Source organism: Erigeron canadensis, chromosome 4 (assembly GCF_010389155.1).
Source record: "Erigeron canadensis isolate Cc75 chromosome 4, C_canadensis_v1, whole genome shotgun sequence".
Taxonomy (NCBI): domain Eukaryota; kingdom Viridiplantae; phylum Streptophyta; class Magnoliopsida; order Asterales; family Asteraceae; genus Erigeron; species Erigeron canadensis.
In genome coordinates, this window is record NC_057764.1 from 15,442,231 (window position 1) to 15,461,275 (window position 19,045).

At 34.7% G+C, this 19,045-nt stretch overlaps 2 protein-coding genes across 7 annotated transcripts; both read left to right on the forward strand.

Moving 5' to 3' along the window:
• The first annotated feature begins 1,525 nt into the window (after nucleotides 1–1,525).
• Nucleotides 1,526–6,244, forward strand: LOC122597794 (glutamic acid-rich protein-like). 3 transcript variants are annotated; one of them, XM_043770366.1, is made up of 6 exons: nucleotides 1,526–1,775; nucleotides 3,589–3,667; nucleotides 4,773–5,038; nucleotides 5,110–5,458; nucleotides 5,561–5,845; nucleotides 6,007–6,244. In XM_043770366.1, exons 3-6 carry the CDS (start codon nucleotides 4,775–4,777, stop codon nucleotides 6,108–6,110), a joined length of 1,002 nt encoding a protein of 333 aa, XP_043626301.1. In that variant the 5' UTR covers nucleotides 1,526–1,775; nucleotides 3,589–3,667; nucleotides 4,773–4,774; the 3' UTR covers nucleotides 6,111–6,244. The 3 variants fall into 3 exon arrangements, with proteins under 3 accessions (XP_043626301.1, XP_043626299.1, XP_043626300.1); XM_043770364.1 differs by lacking the exon at nucleotides 3,589–3,667; XM_043770365.1 differs by lacking the exons at nucleotides 1,526–1,775; nucleotides 3,589–3,667 and adding an exon at nucleotides 2,826–2,943.
• LOC122597795 lies at nucleotides 6,147–13,122 on the forward strand. Of its 4 annotated transcripts, none has more exons than XM_043770367.1 (6): nucleotides 6,147–6,245; nucleotides 6,319–6,528; nucleotides 6,601–6,696; nucleotides 6,778–6,873; nucleotides 8,283–8,631; nucleotides 12,916–13,122. In XM_043770367.1, the coding sequence occupies exons 1-5, from the start codon at nucleotides 6,147–6,149 to the stop codon at nucleotides 8,433–8,435; spliced, it is 654 nt and encodes a 217-aa protein (XP_043626302.1). In that variant the 3' UTR covers nucleotides 8,436–8,631; nucleotides 12,916–13,122. The 4 variants fall into 4 exon arrangements, with proteins under 4 accessions (XP_043626302.1, XP_043626304.1, XP_043626303.1 ...); XM_043770369.1 differs by lacking the exon at nucleotides 8,283–8,631 and adding an exon at nucleotides 11,090–11,330; XM_043770368.1 differs by lacking the exon at nucleotides 12,916–13,122 and adding an exon at nucleotides 11,090–11,177.
• The last annotated feature ends 5,923 nt before the right edge of the window (nucleotides 13,123–19,045 follow it).

Consider the following 19,045-nt stretch of genomic DNA (forward strand, 5'->3'; position numbering starts at 1 on the left):
TTGTTGTTAGTTTTCTCAAATTGTTGTTGCTTAGAGTGTTAAACATCCACTAACGATTAGGACCAACAATTACTATAAAAATAAACTTGCTAATAAGTAATTTTTGAATCAATAGGTGAGTTGACCATGTGTATCTTCTAAATCCACTATGTAGGTCCCGGGGGTGAGTTTACCCAAGGTCTTAGGTTCAAGTCTTGGGGTTCTTATCTCAAAGAAATTTTCTATGAAGAAATAAAACAATTATTCACACCTAACACACATTTATTCACAATTTTCTTGAAGGTTCAAAAAATCTCTGGTTAAAGTTGCCTTCAACACGTCCTAATCTAATTCACCTTAAAAAAAATAAAACATTTATTCAAACATGATCTCCACACCTAACACACATTTATTCAAAAAATCTCTGGTTAAATAATTTTTTACTATATCTATAGTTCTATACATATATATATATATGCACATTTTTTTACTATATCTATAGTTCTATACATATATATATGGGGATGGGAATATATGGCTGTCGGGTATCTAAGCTTAGGTGTGGAACACTCACATGTTGTTTTTTTAATCCATAAAAATCATGGGGGCCCATGCATTTACTCATTAAACAAGAAATAATAAAATATTAGTATGTGAGGGGTTCCACACCTAAGCTTAGGTGCCGGACAATCTTATATTCCCTTTTCCCTATATATCTATATAATTATTAAAACAATAGGAATTCTAACCTTTTAAAGCCTCTTCAATATAAAGTTATTTTTAAAATTTGCCACATAAATTTTATCCTATGTGTCATTATCACATTTTTTTGACAATATTTATCCATTAAATATTAAATAAAAAAGATATTTATATACAAACTTAAGAAACCAAATCCCTTATATTTAAGAAACAAATCCCATATGCAAAAAAGAAAACTAAAACCGTATAAACTTAAATATGAGTTTAAATTTTCTATATATCTTTTTTTTCCCTGTAAAGGCAATATTATTTATCTAACTTTTTTGATCTTGGATTCATTTAATCAAATCGTATATTATCAAAATCATTTCATTATAGGAATTTAAGTATTTCTAACTAGATAATGATATCACAATTTGATTCATTGAAGTTACGGGTTATGCGGGTTCATTTCTTTTATGGGTAGCAATTGTTTTAATAAATATATGGGTTGTAATTACAATTATTCCTGATCAAATACAATATTTAGAGCAAATATGCAGCCACAAGATACTGTCAATCTCATTTGAAACTAATTTTCACTATACAAGTAGTAGACACCATTAGATTTCTAAATATGTTCAACTAAGTTTAATTTTTTTTTGGTATTTAAATGTTGAACATTATATATATTATTGATTTCAATGTCAATATTAAAACTTTTAAAAAATAAATTTAATATCTGCACATCGTGCGGGTAAAAAACCTTGTATATATATATACACGTCCTAATCGAATTCACCTTAAAAAAAAATAGTTACACCTAACATTCACACATAAATCCTTTTGTCTAAATATTCACACATAAATCAATACCTAGTTATGAATCCTTTTATATTTACACCTAACATTTACACATAAATCCTTTTATATTTACACCTAACTTTTCACACATAAATCAATAGGTGAGTTGATCATGAAAAATCCTTTTGGCGCTAATGAATTTGGGAAAATCCGCCTAATGAATAATCCGCCTAAATAATTCGTTTTATTTAGACAATTCAGTTCTTCCACAATTCAGTTTTATTCCACAAATTGTCTGTAGACCGATTCAGGTATTATTATTATTATTCCACAAATTATAATCATTATTATTATTGTTTGTTGTTGTTTTAGGATTTACTGTTTCACATTATTATTATTGTGTGTTGCTATTTTAGGATTTATTGTTTGAAATCTCATCTTGCTTGTTGATTCAGGGGTTTTGATAAAAATCGATTCAGGGGTTTCATACAAATCTCATCATTATTATTATTGTTTCACATAGATATATTGTTGTTTCATAAAAATCGATGGTTGGGTTTTAGTAATTGGATCGATTCAGGGGTTTTGATATATTGTTTCACATAGAAATCTCATCAGGATTTATTGTTGTTTCATAAAAGTCGATGGTTGGGTTTTAGTAATTGGATCGAAACAGGTCCAATGGTTTTAGTAATCGATAGTTTTCGTTGTGTCAAAACCGTATGTTATTAAAAATCAGTAAAAGTTGTGAATCATTGTTTGGATAGAATGATCATATCCAATTACTAAAAGTATACCAATCTGGTTGAATGCCGCTATTTCGTTTGTATAAACTTTTGATTATGGGTTATAGGTGGGTTTATTGCCAAGAAATGGTACTTGTTTCGTTGAATATTGAAAAAAATTAGTCAGGTTTTTTGGGTAAAATGGTACTTAAATTAGTTACGCCTAATAAACCACTTATGCGTTATGTATGTTTTATATATTATTTGATATCTGAATATCTTCTAGAGTGGTACTTGCTAGATATAAAGTCCAAATGGGTTTTGGAAGAATATAAAATACGGGCATTGTTAGGCGTATATTAAGTAGACCCAAGTTAATGATTACAGAGATGAGACATGTCACGATATATGTTACTGTAGGATATATGTTACGGCAGTTTGTCAGACCTGTACCTCAGGAGCATCTGTTAATGATTACGGGTGGATGAGCTCATTTGTGAGGTATCTAAATTTAGGCTGGGAGATTACTGAGGTCTAGGTTGTATTTAATTGTCAAGTAGGATGCTGCAGGTTGAAATGTTAGTTTTTCCGTCTTCATCAACTGTTACGTCGTTTTCCTTTTGTATGTCAAGTCTTGCAGTAAACGATTACAGGTGGATGAGCTCATTTGTGCTGTTTCATGGATTTTGCATGCTTTACTTTCTAGTGACCTTCCTCTGTCTATAAGGATGTTGGCATCACATTGTTTTGAGATGTATGTGAAACGTAAAAGTAAGATTTATTGAAATGAGGTGCATGATAAGGGGTGGGGGGTTGGAGGACCTAGTAATAGAAGCAGGAGCTTCTAACTAGAAGCCTATATATGCTTTATTAGTTGTGGATATCATAAGGAACCAATCAGCCGAATAACAAGGTTTGTTTTTGGCTGCATTTGTCATTAAGATTTGTGACTGTTTATAAGTCTCCTGGGACTCTTGGTTCTTTTCCTTTTGCACGATATTCCCATTAAAACCCTTAGAAGTCACCCATAAGCGTCTAAGTATACAACAACCCAGTTGCTGGTTATCACATATATCTAGATATTATGCACATCAACTTAAAATCCATAGAAGTCACCCATAAACAGATGGGGCAGTCGGTGAATGAACACCAAATGCACATCAAATTATGAAACTGAATCACTTAGTATATTAGCGCTCAAAGATTGCCAGGATCTTGTTATTCACAACGCAATTTGATGTTCTGTATATGACAGCTAATTATCCTTGCTATCTGCAATATCTTTAGTTGCTTTTGTTTCTATCTCCATTTTTTAAGTCTTATTTTCTCACCTTTAAACTTGATATGAAACAACCTAATAAGGAAATTGCTTAATTATTGTTCAGAATTTTCATTGCAGATGGTATTCTCTGAATCTTGAAAATAACATTTCTGAAAATGATTGTTATGATCTAATAATGAAGACCAGGAAATCAAAGGTGTTTTATCTGTTAATGCATAGCATCTGTTTATTAGTATTTCACTTTTTATACTCGGTGTTAATGCATAGCTTTCACTTTGATTACCAACGAGTGATCCAACGAGTTGCTTGGATCATACAGTTACATGAAACTCATTAAATACTTTCATCCTTTCTGCCTTTTGATGCTATGGTGGCTTTTAGGTTTATTTGTCTGTCTCTTATAATAACTTTTATTGTTTAGTGCATAATTTAGATTGGAAGGGTTTTGATTTCTCACAAGGGCTGACTGATTTCGAGTGACTCGTTTTTTGCAGTATGTGATTTAACTTGAAAATTGGGCTTTTGGTACTTATGTTTAATATGAAATGTTACATAAACTAGGTGATAGCCCGCGCTTCACAGCGGATATTCTCATATGATATTAAGTAAGAATAAACAACATTGAGTCTTAAACTGACAAACAACAACGATAATTAAGCTTTGTTACAAATAATATTTAGTTCTGTAGCTTATATTTGTGCATCTTGTAATTGGAAGAGTTCCCTTTCTGTTTGTTTTCGTATTGAATTTTGTTTTAATGAAAATTTGACTGCAGTTTGTTGTGTCACTTTGTGTCTTCTTGCATATCCGGTGACCTGAAATTATGAAACGAAACTCAGAAACATAACAAATATAATTATGATTCTAGCTTCTTTTTTTTGCATCAAAAGTTCAGTTGTCTTCTGTATGCATGTCTAATATAGATCTTCCGTTTTTATTACTGTACAGAGCCAAGCATATATGCATATTATTACACATACGTATGTCCAAAAGCTGATATGTGACATGATAGATTTATGCTAGTGGCTGCTTCATGTTTAGAGGTGTTACCTATTTTTGGGCAAATATGTTACTGTTTTTAGGAAAAAGGGTGTTACCTATTTTTGGGTTAAACTTGCCATCTTGTTACCATGTTTAGAGGTAGCTAATTTAACTGGACAGATATGAGATAGATACTAGCATGATCTTGTTTACGACAGATTACATCTGACTTGTCCCCATTTAAGACAAAATCCAGAGTCTAAATGTTTTTTGATCTATATAAAATATCTGATAAAATTTTTCTTTGTTGTGTATACTAGTAATGGAACTTCAAAAAAGCCAAAGCTCTACAAGACCTGCAAATGGTTATGAACATGCTAGAAACTTGAGGGTTCAAGAGAACCAAAAGAGATTAGAAGCTTCAGGACTGAAAAATATTGCCAAATCTTTTTCAAGTCTAAAAGAAATTGACAAACCAAAGAAAAAGAAAAAGAAAGCAATGGATACCAGTGAGAGAGATGAAGACTTCGACAATGCTGTTGAGCAGTATAATCAAGAAGAAGTTGTTTCAAAAATTCCCAAAAAGGTACTAATAATTCATATAGATAATATAGCATTTATTTTGTGATTGTTCTCTGACAATTTGACTTATTACAGAATCATCCAAAATACATTGCGCTGATGTCCATGAATAAGTATGCTAATTTAGCAAAGAAACGATGCATTGCTCCAAATGACTCCTGTGTGCTAACATCTTCAGAATATAACCTGCAGAAGGGACAAGTGATTAATAAAAGGACGGGAATAAATAGTAGGGTTGAGGAATTTGAGAAAGGTGATTGGAGAAATGGTCAACTAGTTGATATAAATCCTCCAAAACAGAATAAATCAAGTGAAGAAGTAGAACATTCTATTTCTATCACGAGAGGGAGATCAAGTGTGGCTAAGAGAAAGTTATTTGCAATTAACGATGATGACTACGAGGAGCGCGACTTGAGATTGCATGGTACCTGATTATATATATATATATATATATGTATGAAATTTACCTAGTATTAACTCTAGGTTCAGTTAACTATTTTTGATGCTAACTTTTCTGAAAATATAGATACCAATGAAGCACAAGATGATGCTGAAACTGATGATATTGAAGACATGGATAGGAATAATGCAACAGAAGAACAACATAGTTCTGAAGATGATGAAGATGAGTACATGGATGATTTACAAACCGAGAACGATTTAGAACATGAGAACGATGAACTCTTTGACGAAGACCTTGAAGTTCCACAATCAGAAAATGAAGTCGAGGACGAAGAGCATGAAATTACAGAACCAGAAAATGAAATTGAGCATGAAGAGCATGAAGTTGAACAACTAGAAAATGCTGCAGGTTTTTCCATCTACTTGATTGCATCGTTATTTTGTTTCTTAAATCAGCACGGCGAATATATAAGAAATTTATATTAAAACCAAGAAAACATACTGCATATTCAATTATTTAGTATTTTTAATGTATAAGATGTACATTGTAATAAGTGTTTAATTTTGTAGTTCGAAGTGTACCCAAAAGAGTGAGAGGACCAACGCGTATGCCAAAAGTTTGGGCCCAGAAAAAAGGGGAGAGAGTTACTGTTTTATTTAACGCACACGGATAACCTATTAATGCCGATAGCAGTAAACTCACCCATTTCATGGGAACCCTTTCAAGGAGTGGAAAGTATTGTCCCATTTATAAACCATGGAACAAAGTTAAGGACAAAAGGAAAAAAAAGTTGCTTCAACTCATAAAGGTACGTAGTTAAACAAATATGTATGTTAATGATTGAAGTTTTTGTTTTCTCATATTACCTGTTCCATTTGTAGACAAAGTTTGATATTCCAGAAGATAATGTTGTTGAAACCTGGCTATTGCAATCTTTGGGGCATCAGGTGAAGAACTGGAGGGCAAGACTTAGGGACCTCTACCATGATCCGTCTTTGTCAATTAAACAACAGAAAAGGTCTAGGCCAAAACAAGTGCAGAAGAAACAATGGAAGAAACTTGTAGATTACTGGAATGAAGAAGACTTTAAGGTATGAAATAGCATTCTACTTCAAATATCATTAGTTTATATTGAATTCTGATTATTCACTTTCTTACTGAAGATGCTAAGTAAAAAAAACAAGGACAATCGGGGAAAAAAGAAGATGGTGCAAATAACGGGTAAAAAAAGTTATGCTCGAGTTCGTGAAGAGCTAAAGGTGATTGTATTAGATTTTGTGATTGTTAATGTAGCTTGTCAATATCCATTCTTAATACTTATTTTCTTATTATTCATACAGGAATCTTTAGGAAAAGATCCAAGTCGAATGGATATGTTTCATGAATGCTTCTGCAAAGATGGAAATACCAAAACTGTGGAAGCTGAAAAAGCAATTGTAAGTAATCTGCTTATCTACCTATTATATAAAAAATAGGTATTTATACCTTCCAATCAAACACTATCTTTGTTGCTTTTCATCTTCATCTTTTCTTTGTTTTATAAATGGTTTACGAGTTTATTTTCATATTACCATATCATATATGACTAGTTAATTTCTTGGTGTACATTTATATGCTTAGGGGTGATCAAAATACTGGTTGGCCTGCAAAAGCCGTTGAACCGGCCCAAAAAAAACCGAACCTGGCCCAACCCGTTAAGTCTATGGTCCGGTCCACGGGCCTAAGTTTTGTGAAAATTCTGTTCACAGGCCCGGGCCGGACTAACCCGTTAAAAACCCAAAAGTCTGTTAACACATTGTTCATGACGTTGAGTTATCATATATTTGACAACATGTAAATGGGGACAATATTATCATTTATAGCATCTTTATAATTATGGTCTATGGATAGTATATATATTTGCATTAGGTATAAATGGATGCAAATTTGGATATGATCCTCCAACCCATAATGATTACCCTTTACACCACCATTGCAAAAACAAATGTTTACGGGAGGTAGCAGTTTTGACCACCCATTTAGCTATGAATGGACCGACTCAAGTTGTGTTTGTCTAAATCAGGCGAAATGGGTGAAAAATAGCTAGAAACGAAAGAAGTCAAATGGGTCAACAGGGTCAACCCTGTATTTATAATGCTTGAAACCTCCTAAGTCAACTTTTTCAAAACAATAGATGATTTACTATCATATTTAACCAGCAATATGAGAAATTTAAGAAATTCAAATATATGACAAAAAGTTGCTTAGCCTGTACCAAAATTCTTTTTTACCCATTTTGACACTTTACCAACCCACTCGTACTGTATTGTCACATGAACATAAAATATTTATGTGATTTACATAGAGTTTTCACATATACATGGGAAAGTAACAAGAGGGATACCTGAAAAATGGGGCATACAAAATAAGATGGAATTCGACGACGGTTCTCAGACTCATCAGGTGAGTCTGTGATAACCAGATTTCGCATTGTCTCCAATTTTGTCAATATTTCATTTACAAGATCCGATCTAACCATGGGATTCTTTTCACAACATCTTAAACCCAGATAAGCCAATTCCTTTGCATGCTCGATTGGCCAATCCCCGCCTGATGAATCCAAATTTGTAACAAATTTCTTGTTTTCTAAAGCGCATTTTGTATCATTTATAATACTCAATGCTGGTCTTCCTGTCAATATTCTTAACACAACTCCAAACGAGTATATATCTTAGAAAGTAGAAAGCTTTCCAGATTCAAAAAGTTCAGGATCCATATAAGCAGACACCTCGGGTTCAACGTTTTTATGTGTTCTTTCATGCCGTTAAAAATACATATAATCTTTTTGTTACTATATTTAATTTAGGCGAAGATGAAACAAATCAAACTAAAACTCCCCGAGGGTTCGAATGATACGCCTGGACCAGATGATATTTTTTCTAAAGTCATGGGTAAGGATCGCAATGGTGATGCAATCCTGTATGGTTTGGGTGTTCGTGCTTCTGATGTATGGGGGTAATACCAAGTCGTTCAGCATGTCATAAAGAAAACATCCAAAAGAAAACATCCAATTGAAAGCTCGACGTGAAGAACTTACTAGTGAAGTGGACTGGTTAAAAGCCCAAGCAAAGATTAATGGGTCGATGGATGGTTCCAGTGATCCGCCTTTAACCTCGCATTCCCCTGTTGTGACCAATGGACCTGCACCTTTACGGGTATGTTTCCGCATAAATCCTTACTGTTCCACCCTTTGTATGACTTGATAAATTACAATACATACAATATCTATAAAGCCCTGCGTAACAGTGACACTCAATGAATGGACCGAGTTATTAAACCAAAATTGATCGGTTATTAGTCGATCCCTACCTTCAAATTGATTGAAATGTGTTTCTTGAATCTTGATAAGATTGTTTCATGATACTTTTTTGGATGGTTTTTAGATAGTAATTTTGATTTTGGATTGTTTTCATGATAGTTTTACGACTTTATAAATTTCCTAGTAATCACGGATTTTGCCATTTCGGTGTCCAAGAGTAAATAAAGTGTTTAGTTCAACTGCCTAAAACTGGTTAATTTGAACGCGTACAAGAGTAACTTTGATATTTGATTTTGTATCATAAAGTTATCAAATTTGTTGTACCGAATGGTTCTTAGTTAGAGTACTTGGCTTTCTTAAATTTCCATCATTTATGATTCACTTTTGGCAAAACAAGCTTTGATGCAGTTTCTTGTTTTTTAGATGAAAAGCTAAGGAAATAATACTATTGTTGCTTTGCAACATAGTGATAAGTTTCGTAGGTTGAATTTCTGAGATATATTGACCTTCACTGCGGTTGTTTTGTATAAAAATAGAAAACTGTAGTGGTTAATCTGGTCTACTTATTGTTTAATACTAGCTCTATACAAGCACAATGCAACAGTTGTAAGTTTATTTTTTTACAATATGTTTTGCAGTGTTGTATTGGTCTTGGTGGCCGATATATCGGTTCTTGGCAGTCTACCGAGTGATAAATCCACAAATCGGTAACTTTTATCAGATTGAGTGAAAGGCAGTCAAATTGGGTCTTGGTGTTCAATATCGGTCCATCGTATATAAATCAACACAACCACCATGTTTTGAAATAGCATACGCTTGAAACTGGACAATTAACAACATACAGGGTGTTTATTTTAACTTATTTGATAGCTCATTGGCTAGTTTGGTTTTGACTTATCTTCGATAAACCAAGTTTTTGGGGTTCATTCTTTTTTGGTCATACGCTTATCTTTTCTTAGAGTTTCATAATAAGTTTTCAGGCTAAAAATGAGTTTATTAAAATAAGTCAAACTTAGACAAACTAATAGGTTTCCGAATAGCCCTATGGCATTGAGATGTGTTGGCTGAGAGTTCAACTTCAATACACAGCCACCTACCAAAATATAGATGTCTGGTGCTTTCTTGTGGTTGACATCCCAAAATGGCCTTACCACATATCATGAGTCCCCAACGTGTTTATGATCTATTTAGCCGACCATGTTTCAGTTCATTTAACCTGCTATCCAAGAAGGAAAAAGAAAAGGTTTGTAAGGTGTTTTGTTATGAATTCCCATTAAGCTTGTTAGCTTTATAGTTTAGGAATCAAAGTCCCTAAAATTGACACCTTTTCAAATCGATACTTACAAAGTCGCTACTTATTGTATGCTCATTAGAGATTAGTCATGCTCATTATCTTCCTTTTTTTCCAGTAATGATCCAACTTTTATTCAGTCAATAGAAAGTCCTGTTTCTTTATCAGTATATATCTGTATTATATATCTGTATTTATATTTGTATCTGCCTCTATATCTATATATGTATATATTCTGTATCCATATGTATTTTGATAATCTTAAATTATGTTAAAAGAATTACCATACTGATTCTTTGGTGTTTTTTTATTGAATTCAAAACCCTAAAGATTTATAGTTAATTATGTTAAAGTTATTAAATTGAAGCGTCCAACGTGTAGCCTTGTTGTTTTGGGAGATAAAAAATTTTGACCTATCTTATCGAACAGCTCAGTTAGCTTGACTTACCTTTCACATGATCGTCTGACTAGTATGGCATCAGCCTATTATTTTGGGAAGTATTAATTTACTTGTTTCCTGTAATTCTGTTGCTGTAATTCTGGTCTGAAATCTTGCTGCTGTAATTTTGTTCCTGAAATTCTGTTGCTGTAATTATGTTCCTAAAATTTTGTTTCTGTAAGTCTGTTTCTGTTCCTGAAATTCTGCTGCTGTAAGTCTGTTGCTCGCCCTAGCTTCTTTGCTTCTAGGTCGAACTCGTTAGGCTGTTGATCAACATATAAGTTTATAGGTACTAGTTGCTCATGCACGGAATAATACATCTGTTTAAGCAAATACATGTTTTAATTTAATCAACTCAGCCCGGTCCATTCATCTCAGTCTTTTGTTGCTCGGTTTCTTATACATAACATGATTAACATATGAGTTTGTATGTACTAGTTTGTGCACGGGATGGTACATTTATTTATAAAAATACATGTTTTGATTTGATCAGGTCACTAGTTTGTAGAGTCTGGTAACTTGAATTTTTGCTTAGTCCTTTGAGCTCGGTACTTTAGGCCCAGACCATTCTTGTCGGATCTTTCTTGCTCGTTTCTGATACATAATTTGATTGCTAAAATCTAGGTTGGAAATGAGGCTTTCCTTAAAAGCATTCTAAATCCAACTGAGAATGTAGCAAAAGGATGGGTGAAGAGCTTGGACCCAAATGACATAGTTGGTGGTATAGATTGGACATGGATGGTGTGAGGTAAACATTCAAGTTGCAATAAAAAAAGATGAAATACTGGTCAGACCTTATGGATTATTCTCCACCATTCAAGATTCTCTTGGTGCAACTATCGCATGGCCTTGCCCGTTCATCTCAGTATGTATTTCTTAAACTTTTCCATTTTTTTTGTCTTGGCTGTCTCTTTGGAAGAAAGGAAATGACTTCTTTCTTAGATTCATTTTTCAGTTATTGGTGTTAGATACACAATAAAACAAAACAGTAAAAAGAAAAAAAGAAAAGAGAGTACTTTTAGTTACCTTATTGCCATAATGCTATACTTTTTTGAATGTGTCTTTTAACTGTAATGATAGGGGACAAGATTGTGTGAACTGTGAAGTAGTATTATTTACCAAAAACTTGCATAAAGTTTGATATGTGGGTTGCAGTGTTTAAGGCAGTTTATGTGGAAAACTTTATAGTTAGCTAATTTCTTTAGTTCATGGCTTGATATTGTTAAAATAGGTGCCAAGGTTAGATTTTCTGGTTTGATTAGTTTGGATTTGGTTTTGTTAGGTGTGGCTTATGGTTTGTTATGGGTCAATGCTGATAGGGTTTGGTTGCAGGGTTTGTATTTATAAAATATTGGGATTGTTTTCTAATTTCTAATCTAGGTTTATGTTATGCCACTACTAGTCTGTTGTTTCTGTTGCTAGGTTATGACAATATTTAGAATGTAATGTTTCTGCTTGGATGTTTCTCGCTTTCTACGGTTAAGTATTCATGTTTTTGTAATGTTTTTGGTTTGAATGTTGATATCACTGGCCTACTGCTAGTCTGTTTTTTTTGTTTCTACGGTTAAGTAATCTGTTTTATGTTTCTGTAAGACTACTACTTATTAATAACACTACTTCACAGTAATTTGTTTCTGTTTATGTTTTATTATTAGTAATTTGTTTTTGTTAGTAATCTGCTAGTCTGCTGTTTCTGTTTCTACGGTTAAGTAATCTGTTTTATGTTTCTACGGTTAAGTAATCTGTTTTATGTTTTTTTTTTACGGTTAAGCAATCTGTTTCAACGGTTAAGTAGTCTGCTGTTTCTGTTTCTACGGTTAAGTAATATTGGTACTATTGGCCTACTGCTAGTCTGCTGTTTCTGTTGCTGGATATATTTTTTAAGGAATGATTTGACGACTTCTGCTCATCCTGCTGTATTGTTTATGTTTAATTAATTTATGGAATGAGTATTTTCGAGAGCAATAGCAGCCATGTCTAACTTTATTTGTCATGGGCTTTTCTAGAGCATTTGTAGTGGGTTTTTGACAAAAGGTTACGGCCCAGTCCAACCCATGTAATATACTGCTCTTATTGTTGTTCAGCTAGCTTTGTACAGATTGCAATTTGAAGACTTAACTGGTTAGGTTAATCATTTCGGTTAACCGGTTATAAAAAACCGAAATCGGTTACATAGGTTCATGATTTTCCAAAGAGTAACCGGCTATTAACCGGTATAGGTTAACCGGAATCGAATTTTTTTTTTTTTTATAAAAAAAACTGGTTTTGGTTAATACTAAAAAAAAATCTGAACCGATTAACCTATATTTGCACCTCTAGTATATACTATTGGACTTTTATGCTTGCATGGATATGGCTTGTTTTGCTAGTTATTATCTTTACCCGGATTGCCTCATCTTTATTGTCTCTTTTAACATTCTTAATGCTTACATATAGATGTTTATTTGTAGGTAGTTCATGAAGATTGAGGATGCACGATGACTTGCGGTTCTTGAGGATTGGGGAGGCATTATGGATGCTGCTTGTTTTTTTCATTGCTTTTAGTTTCTTTTATTATGTCACAAGACTTTATGTTGAATAATGTTATAACTCAATGTTTAGTGTTTTTGTTATGAATATGCACGTTTATTTGAAATATGATAAAATTCTGTTTCTATCATTAGTTGATTTTTTATAAACAATAACTATTATGGTTTTATGTATTTGGTGGTGTGTTTAATTGTTTAATAAAAGCCATTATTTGAATGTTTTTTAGTAAACTTTTTACAACATTGTGGAAGTGTCCAAATATGTTTTTATTAGGATGCTATTTGGGTTCTTTATAAATATATATTGTGACTCTAAAATTGGTTTCATAATCTTATTTGAGATATTAGGACTTTTTATTTTGTCCTAAAGCAGCAATTATATTACATTTTAAGGGTCCTATAAATTAACCTTTAAGGACGCTATATTGGGGTACCAAAATAACAAATTAGGTAATCACATGTTACGACATTGCAAAAGTGTCCTAATATGTATTTATTAGGACGCTATTTGAGTTTTTCATATACATATTTTATGACCATAAAATTGGTCTCATAATCTTATTTGAGATGTTAGGACCCTTTTTTTGGTACTAACGTAACAATGGTATTACATTATAAGGGTCCTATAAACTAACCTTTAAGGACGCTATAATGGGGTATCAAGATAACAAAGGTAGGTAATTACATGTTACGACATTGCAAAAGTGTCCTAATATGTATCTATTATGACACTATTTGAGTTGTAACTAGACATATTATGCGACCATAAAATTGGTTTCATAATCTTGTTTGAGATGTTAGGACCCCTTTTTTTGGTACTAACGTAACAATGGTATTACATTATAAGGGTCCTATAAACTAACCTTTAAGGACGCTATAATGGGTACTAAAATAACAAAAGTAGGTAATCACATGTTACGACATTGCAAAAGTGTCCTTATATGTATTTGGACTATTAGGACGCTTATGACTTATTACGACCGCCTTATATGAAACCCTTTTACAGTTGGTCCTATTAGACGAAAGGTCCTATAAAGTAGCATTATAGGACGGTTTTGGGCGTCCTAAAAGCCCCATTTTAATTAATTATCTTGGGTTGCAAAACCCCATGGTAATGAATCTCTTGAAATTTGTTAAGAAAATGGATTCGTTCTCGCCCTTTCGAACCTGGAAACGTTAACCAAACATGAGTATCTGCCAAAAGATTTTCTGCCCTAGAATCCAATGGCATATCCTTATAAGTGAATGGATCACTAGGCTCCGGGTTTGTATAATCGTTTCCTTCAATAATTCCCGGAACAAAAACCGGGGCACTTGATGAAGAAGCCACTGCCTTTCCTCTCTGCAAAACACACAAAACATTCATATAATCACTATAGAACTTCAAACACACCATAATCAAACCAAAACAATCATGAAAGATCGAAAATACTTAAATGTTGAAGCTAAAAGTTCCATCCATTCCACACCACCGGAAAATAAACAACCAACTCCACCAAAAACTTCACCTAAAAATTCACCACATTCAACACCAAACTCCACTCCACCCTCTACACCTAGAAACATGGCCGAAGACATGGTTCATTTGTTTGATAGGACTATTGGGGAGAGTAATCGAGTCATTGCACCTAATAGGGGCTCGGCTATTCGTCCTCCAACCACCGCTCTGAATTTCAATGTCAAGGGTAATCATTTGTCTCGGGTTGAGGAAAATCAGTTTGACGGGGTTGTTAATTGGGATCTGTATGATCATGTGGAGAAGTTTGAAAAGGTTTGTCAATTGTTCAAGTATGGGGAGACTCAAATGCCACATGTTAAGCTTGAATTGTTTCCGTTGTCTCTCACGGGAGAGGCGGCGACTTGGTATAAGAATCTCAATGAAAACATATTTGAGACATGGGAAGAATTGAGGGAAGGATTCATTGAGCGGTTCTTTCCAACTCAATTGGTTGAAACAATGAAGTTGGAGATCCGGGCGTTTAAGCAACATAGTGGTGAGGATTTGGTAGATGCTTGGAAAAGATTGAAGGAGTTGATGAGGAATTGTCCCGGGCATGGTATTCGATTAAATGAGCACATTCTTATTTTCTTCCGGGGTTTAGATAGCCGCACTCAAAGGGAATTGGATTGGGCTTGTGGAGGTAACATTAACAATGTCACTTACAACGAAGCCTATAAGATTATGGAAGATATGGTTCGTACAAGTGTGATTCAAGAAGCGGGTAGAACTAAACCGGATCTTGTGAAAACGGGAAGAAGAAGTGTGGCTCGGGTTGATAGTGGTGGAAGTAATGATGTTGTGGCTGAAATAAAGGCATTGGCAAGTCACATGGATAAGCAATTTGCAAGTATGGATGGTAGGTTTGGATTGATTGAAAAGGATTTGAAGACGGCGGTTGCGGGTTGTGATATTTGTGGTGATAGGCATTACACGGAAGATTGTGATAAAGCACCACGAAATGAAGAAGTTGATTATGTTCAAAATTAATATCAACTACCGTTTGCAAATCGAGGGCTATTTCAAAGGAATGGAGCTTATCAAAACCGGTACCAAGGTAATTCAAATTCTAATTTTAATTCTAATGGTGTAGGGAATTATAGGTCTACATTGGGAGCTTCATGGCAAGGAAGAAATCAAGGAGGTCCTTCGGTTCAACCGGTTGAAATAATTGATCCTAATGCCGAGCTTAGGGATCTTGTTAAGAAGTTTATGGTTGATCAAGACAAGAAGAATGAGAACTACCGAACCGATATCACCACTTTGAATGATAAGATGAATCAAAATATCAAAAATTAACAAACGGCGATCAAGGATTTAGGTGTGAGGCTTGATAGAATGGGTAATTCTAATCGTCAACAAGGATCTTTGCCAAGTAATACCCAACAAAATCCTAAGCCTTCCGGTTCAAATGATGGAGGTAATAAGTATCAATTCCCGAATGTTAGGAATGAGCATGTAAATGCCAATACTACTCGGTCCGGTAAGGTAGTTAATTCTCTTATTTCCCCTCCTATTTCTAGTGCTACTAATGTTCCTATGCAGGTTGATAGTGAGGATGAAGATGAACAAGTTGATGAAGAAATTGTAGTGGAGCCGAACCAAGCCGTGAAACAACCGGCCATTCCACTTATATCTACTACACCGGTAGCTAAACCGGCGGTTGTTGAGCCTCAAGTAAAGCCATATAAGCCTAAGATTCCCTTCCCTCAAAGATTGAAGAAGGATAAGCTCAAGGAATAATACGGTAAGTTTGTAGACATGATTAAATCGGTTTATATTAATTTGTCATTGGTTGATTTGCTTTCAGGAATGCCAAACTATGCCAATTTATCAAGGATCTTATAACGGACAAGAAGAAGCTAGAGGAAGCTAAGGCTACTTTCCTCAATGCGGAGTGTTCGGCAATTGTGCAAAATCAAATCCCTCCAAAGCTTGAAGACCCAGGAAGTTTTCTAATTACTTGTTCTCTTGATGCTAAGCTTACTTGTGATGCTTTGGCCGATAATGGTGCAAGCATTAATTTGATGCCTTTTTCAGTTTATAGGCGATTGTCTTTAGCGGCTTTAAAGCCAACTCGGATGAGCATTAGGCTCGCCGACCATTCATTTCAATATCCCATAGGGATTGCTGAAAATTTGTGTGTTATAGTAGGCCATATTGTCTTTTTGGCCGATTTTGTTATCCTTGAGATGGAAGAGGATGCCAAGGTGCCTCTTATTTTAGGCCGACCTTTCTTGTATACGGCCGATGCCATCATTCGTGTTAAAGATAAAGTTATTTCATTGCGTATAGGAAATGATAGGATTTCGTTTTCAATTGATAAAGCTTTGCAACATCCTTACTCTACCGATGATTCATGTTTCAGGATTGATGTGATTGACGAGGATGAAGCTTTGGAGATAGAATTGATGAACTTCTTGGACACGGATGAAGGAGAAGCTTTGCTAGCTTGTAGTGAAGAGGAGCAAGTAATGGTGGCAAATATGGTAAGAGAAATTATGGAGTTAAGCACGGATGAGTTACCACCAGAGGATGAAACTTTTGAGGATATTGAGAGGGATGGTTTGAAGATTGAAACTTCGGTGGACAATCAACCAACCGATTTGGAGCTTAAGCTACTTCCCGAGCACTTGGAATATGCATTCCTCGAAGGTAAGTCACTTCTTCCCGTTGTCATATCGTCATCACTTTCGGATGATGAAAAAGGTAAGTTAATGACTGTGTTGAAGGCTCATAAAAGAGCCTTTGCTTGGCGTACAACTGACATACCCGGAATTAGCCCCGAATTTTGTAAACATAAGATTAATTTGCATGAAAATTTTAAACCAAGTGTTCAAAGACAAAGGAGGCTATATCCGAATATGAAAGATGTCGTTAAGAAAGAGATAATTAAACTTTTAGATGCTGAAATTATTTATCCTATCTCTGACTGTCCATGGGTAAGTCCGGTCCATTGTGTACCAAAGAAGGGGGGAATGACCGTTGTCACTAATGAACGTAATGAACTTGTACCTACTAGAACGGTTACCGGGTGGCGGGTGTGTATTGATTATAGGAAGTTAAATGATGCAACCCGTAAAGACCATTTTCCCTTACCCTTCATTGACGAAATGCTCGAACGGTTAGCCGGAAACGAGTATTTTTGTTTTCTTGATGGTTTCTCCGGATACTTTCAAATACCCATTGACACCAATGATCAAGAAAAGACGACCTTTACATGTCCCTTTGGCACGTATGCTTATCGTAGGATGCCATTTGGATTGTGTAATGCTCCCGCCACCTTCCAAAGGTGTATGATCGCGATATTCCAAGACATGTTGGAGACATCTGTGGAGGTTTTCATCGATGACTTCTCGGTCTTTCCAAGACATGTTGGTGACTCTTTTGACAAGTGTCTTTCCAACTTGGATAAGATGCTTGAGCGATGTGAGTGGGCACACCTTGTTCCTAATTGGGAAAAATGTCATATCATGGTTAGAGAGGGCATTGTGCTAGGTCATAAGGTGTCTAGTGTAGGGATTGAGGTAGATAAGGCTAAAATTGATGTCATCGCTAAGTTACTTCCAACAGCTAATGTAAAGGGCGTTAGAAGTTTCTTAGGTCATGCCGGGTTCTACCGTAGGTTTATTAAAGACTTTTCTAAGATAACCCGACCTATGACTCATTTGCTTGAAAAAGATGTGCCTTTTGAATTTAATTCGGATTGTTTGAAGGCATTTGATATGTTAAAAGATTGTTTGACTCACTCACCCATTATGGTTTCTCCTGATTGGTCTCAACCTTTTGAACTAATGTGTGATGCGAGTGATTTTGCAATTGGAGCCGTTTTAGGACAACGAGAAGGTAATCATTTTCATCCTATTTACTTTGTTAGCAATACTCTTAACAGTGCTCAATAGAATTATACCACTACTGAGAAAGAGTTGCTTGCGGTTGTGTATGCGTTTGATAAGTTTAGGTCGTATTTGGTGCTTAGTAAGACCATTGTTTTTTACCGATCATTCAGCCCTTAAGTACTTGTTTGCTAAACAAGATGCTAAACCTCGTCTCATACGTTGGGTCTTGCTTTTGCAAGAGTTCGATATTGAGATAAAGGATAAGAAAGGGGCTGAAAATTTAGCCGCCGATCATTTGAGTAGGTTAGAGGATCCTCACCGTGAGGAACCAAAGGGGATGATATTGATAATACGTTCCCGGATGTGTCTTTGATGAGTACTGTATCTAATGTTCCATGGTATGCAAATTTTGCTAACTATCTTGTTGCAGGGGTACTTCCAAAAGGATGGACAAATCAACAACGAAAAAAGTTCTTCTCCGATGTTAAACTTTGCTTTTGGGAAGATCCATATTTGTTTCGTGTTTGTACAGATGGAATGATTAGAAGATGTGTTTCCGGTGGCGAAACCTGGAAAATCTTGGATGAATGTCACCGAGGGCCAACCGGTGGTCATTATGGACCATCTATCACTGGTAAGAAAGTTTTTGATGCAGGATCTTATTGGCCAACAATCTTTAAGAAAGCTCAAACTTTGGTGGAGACTTGTGATGCAT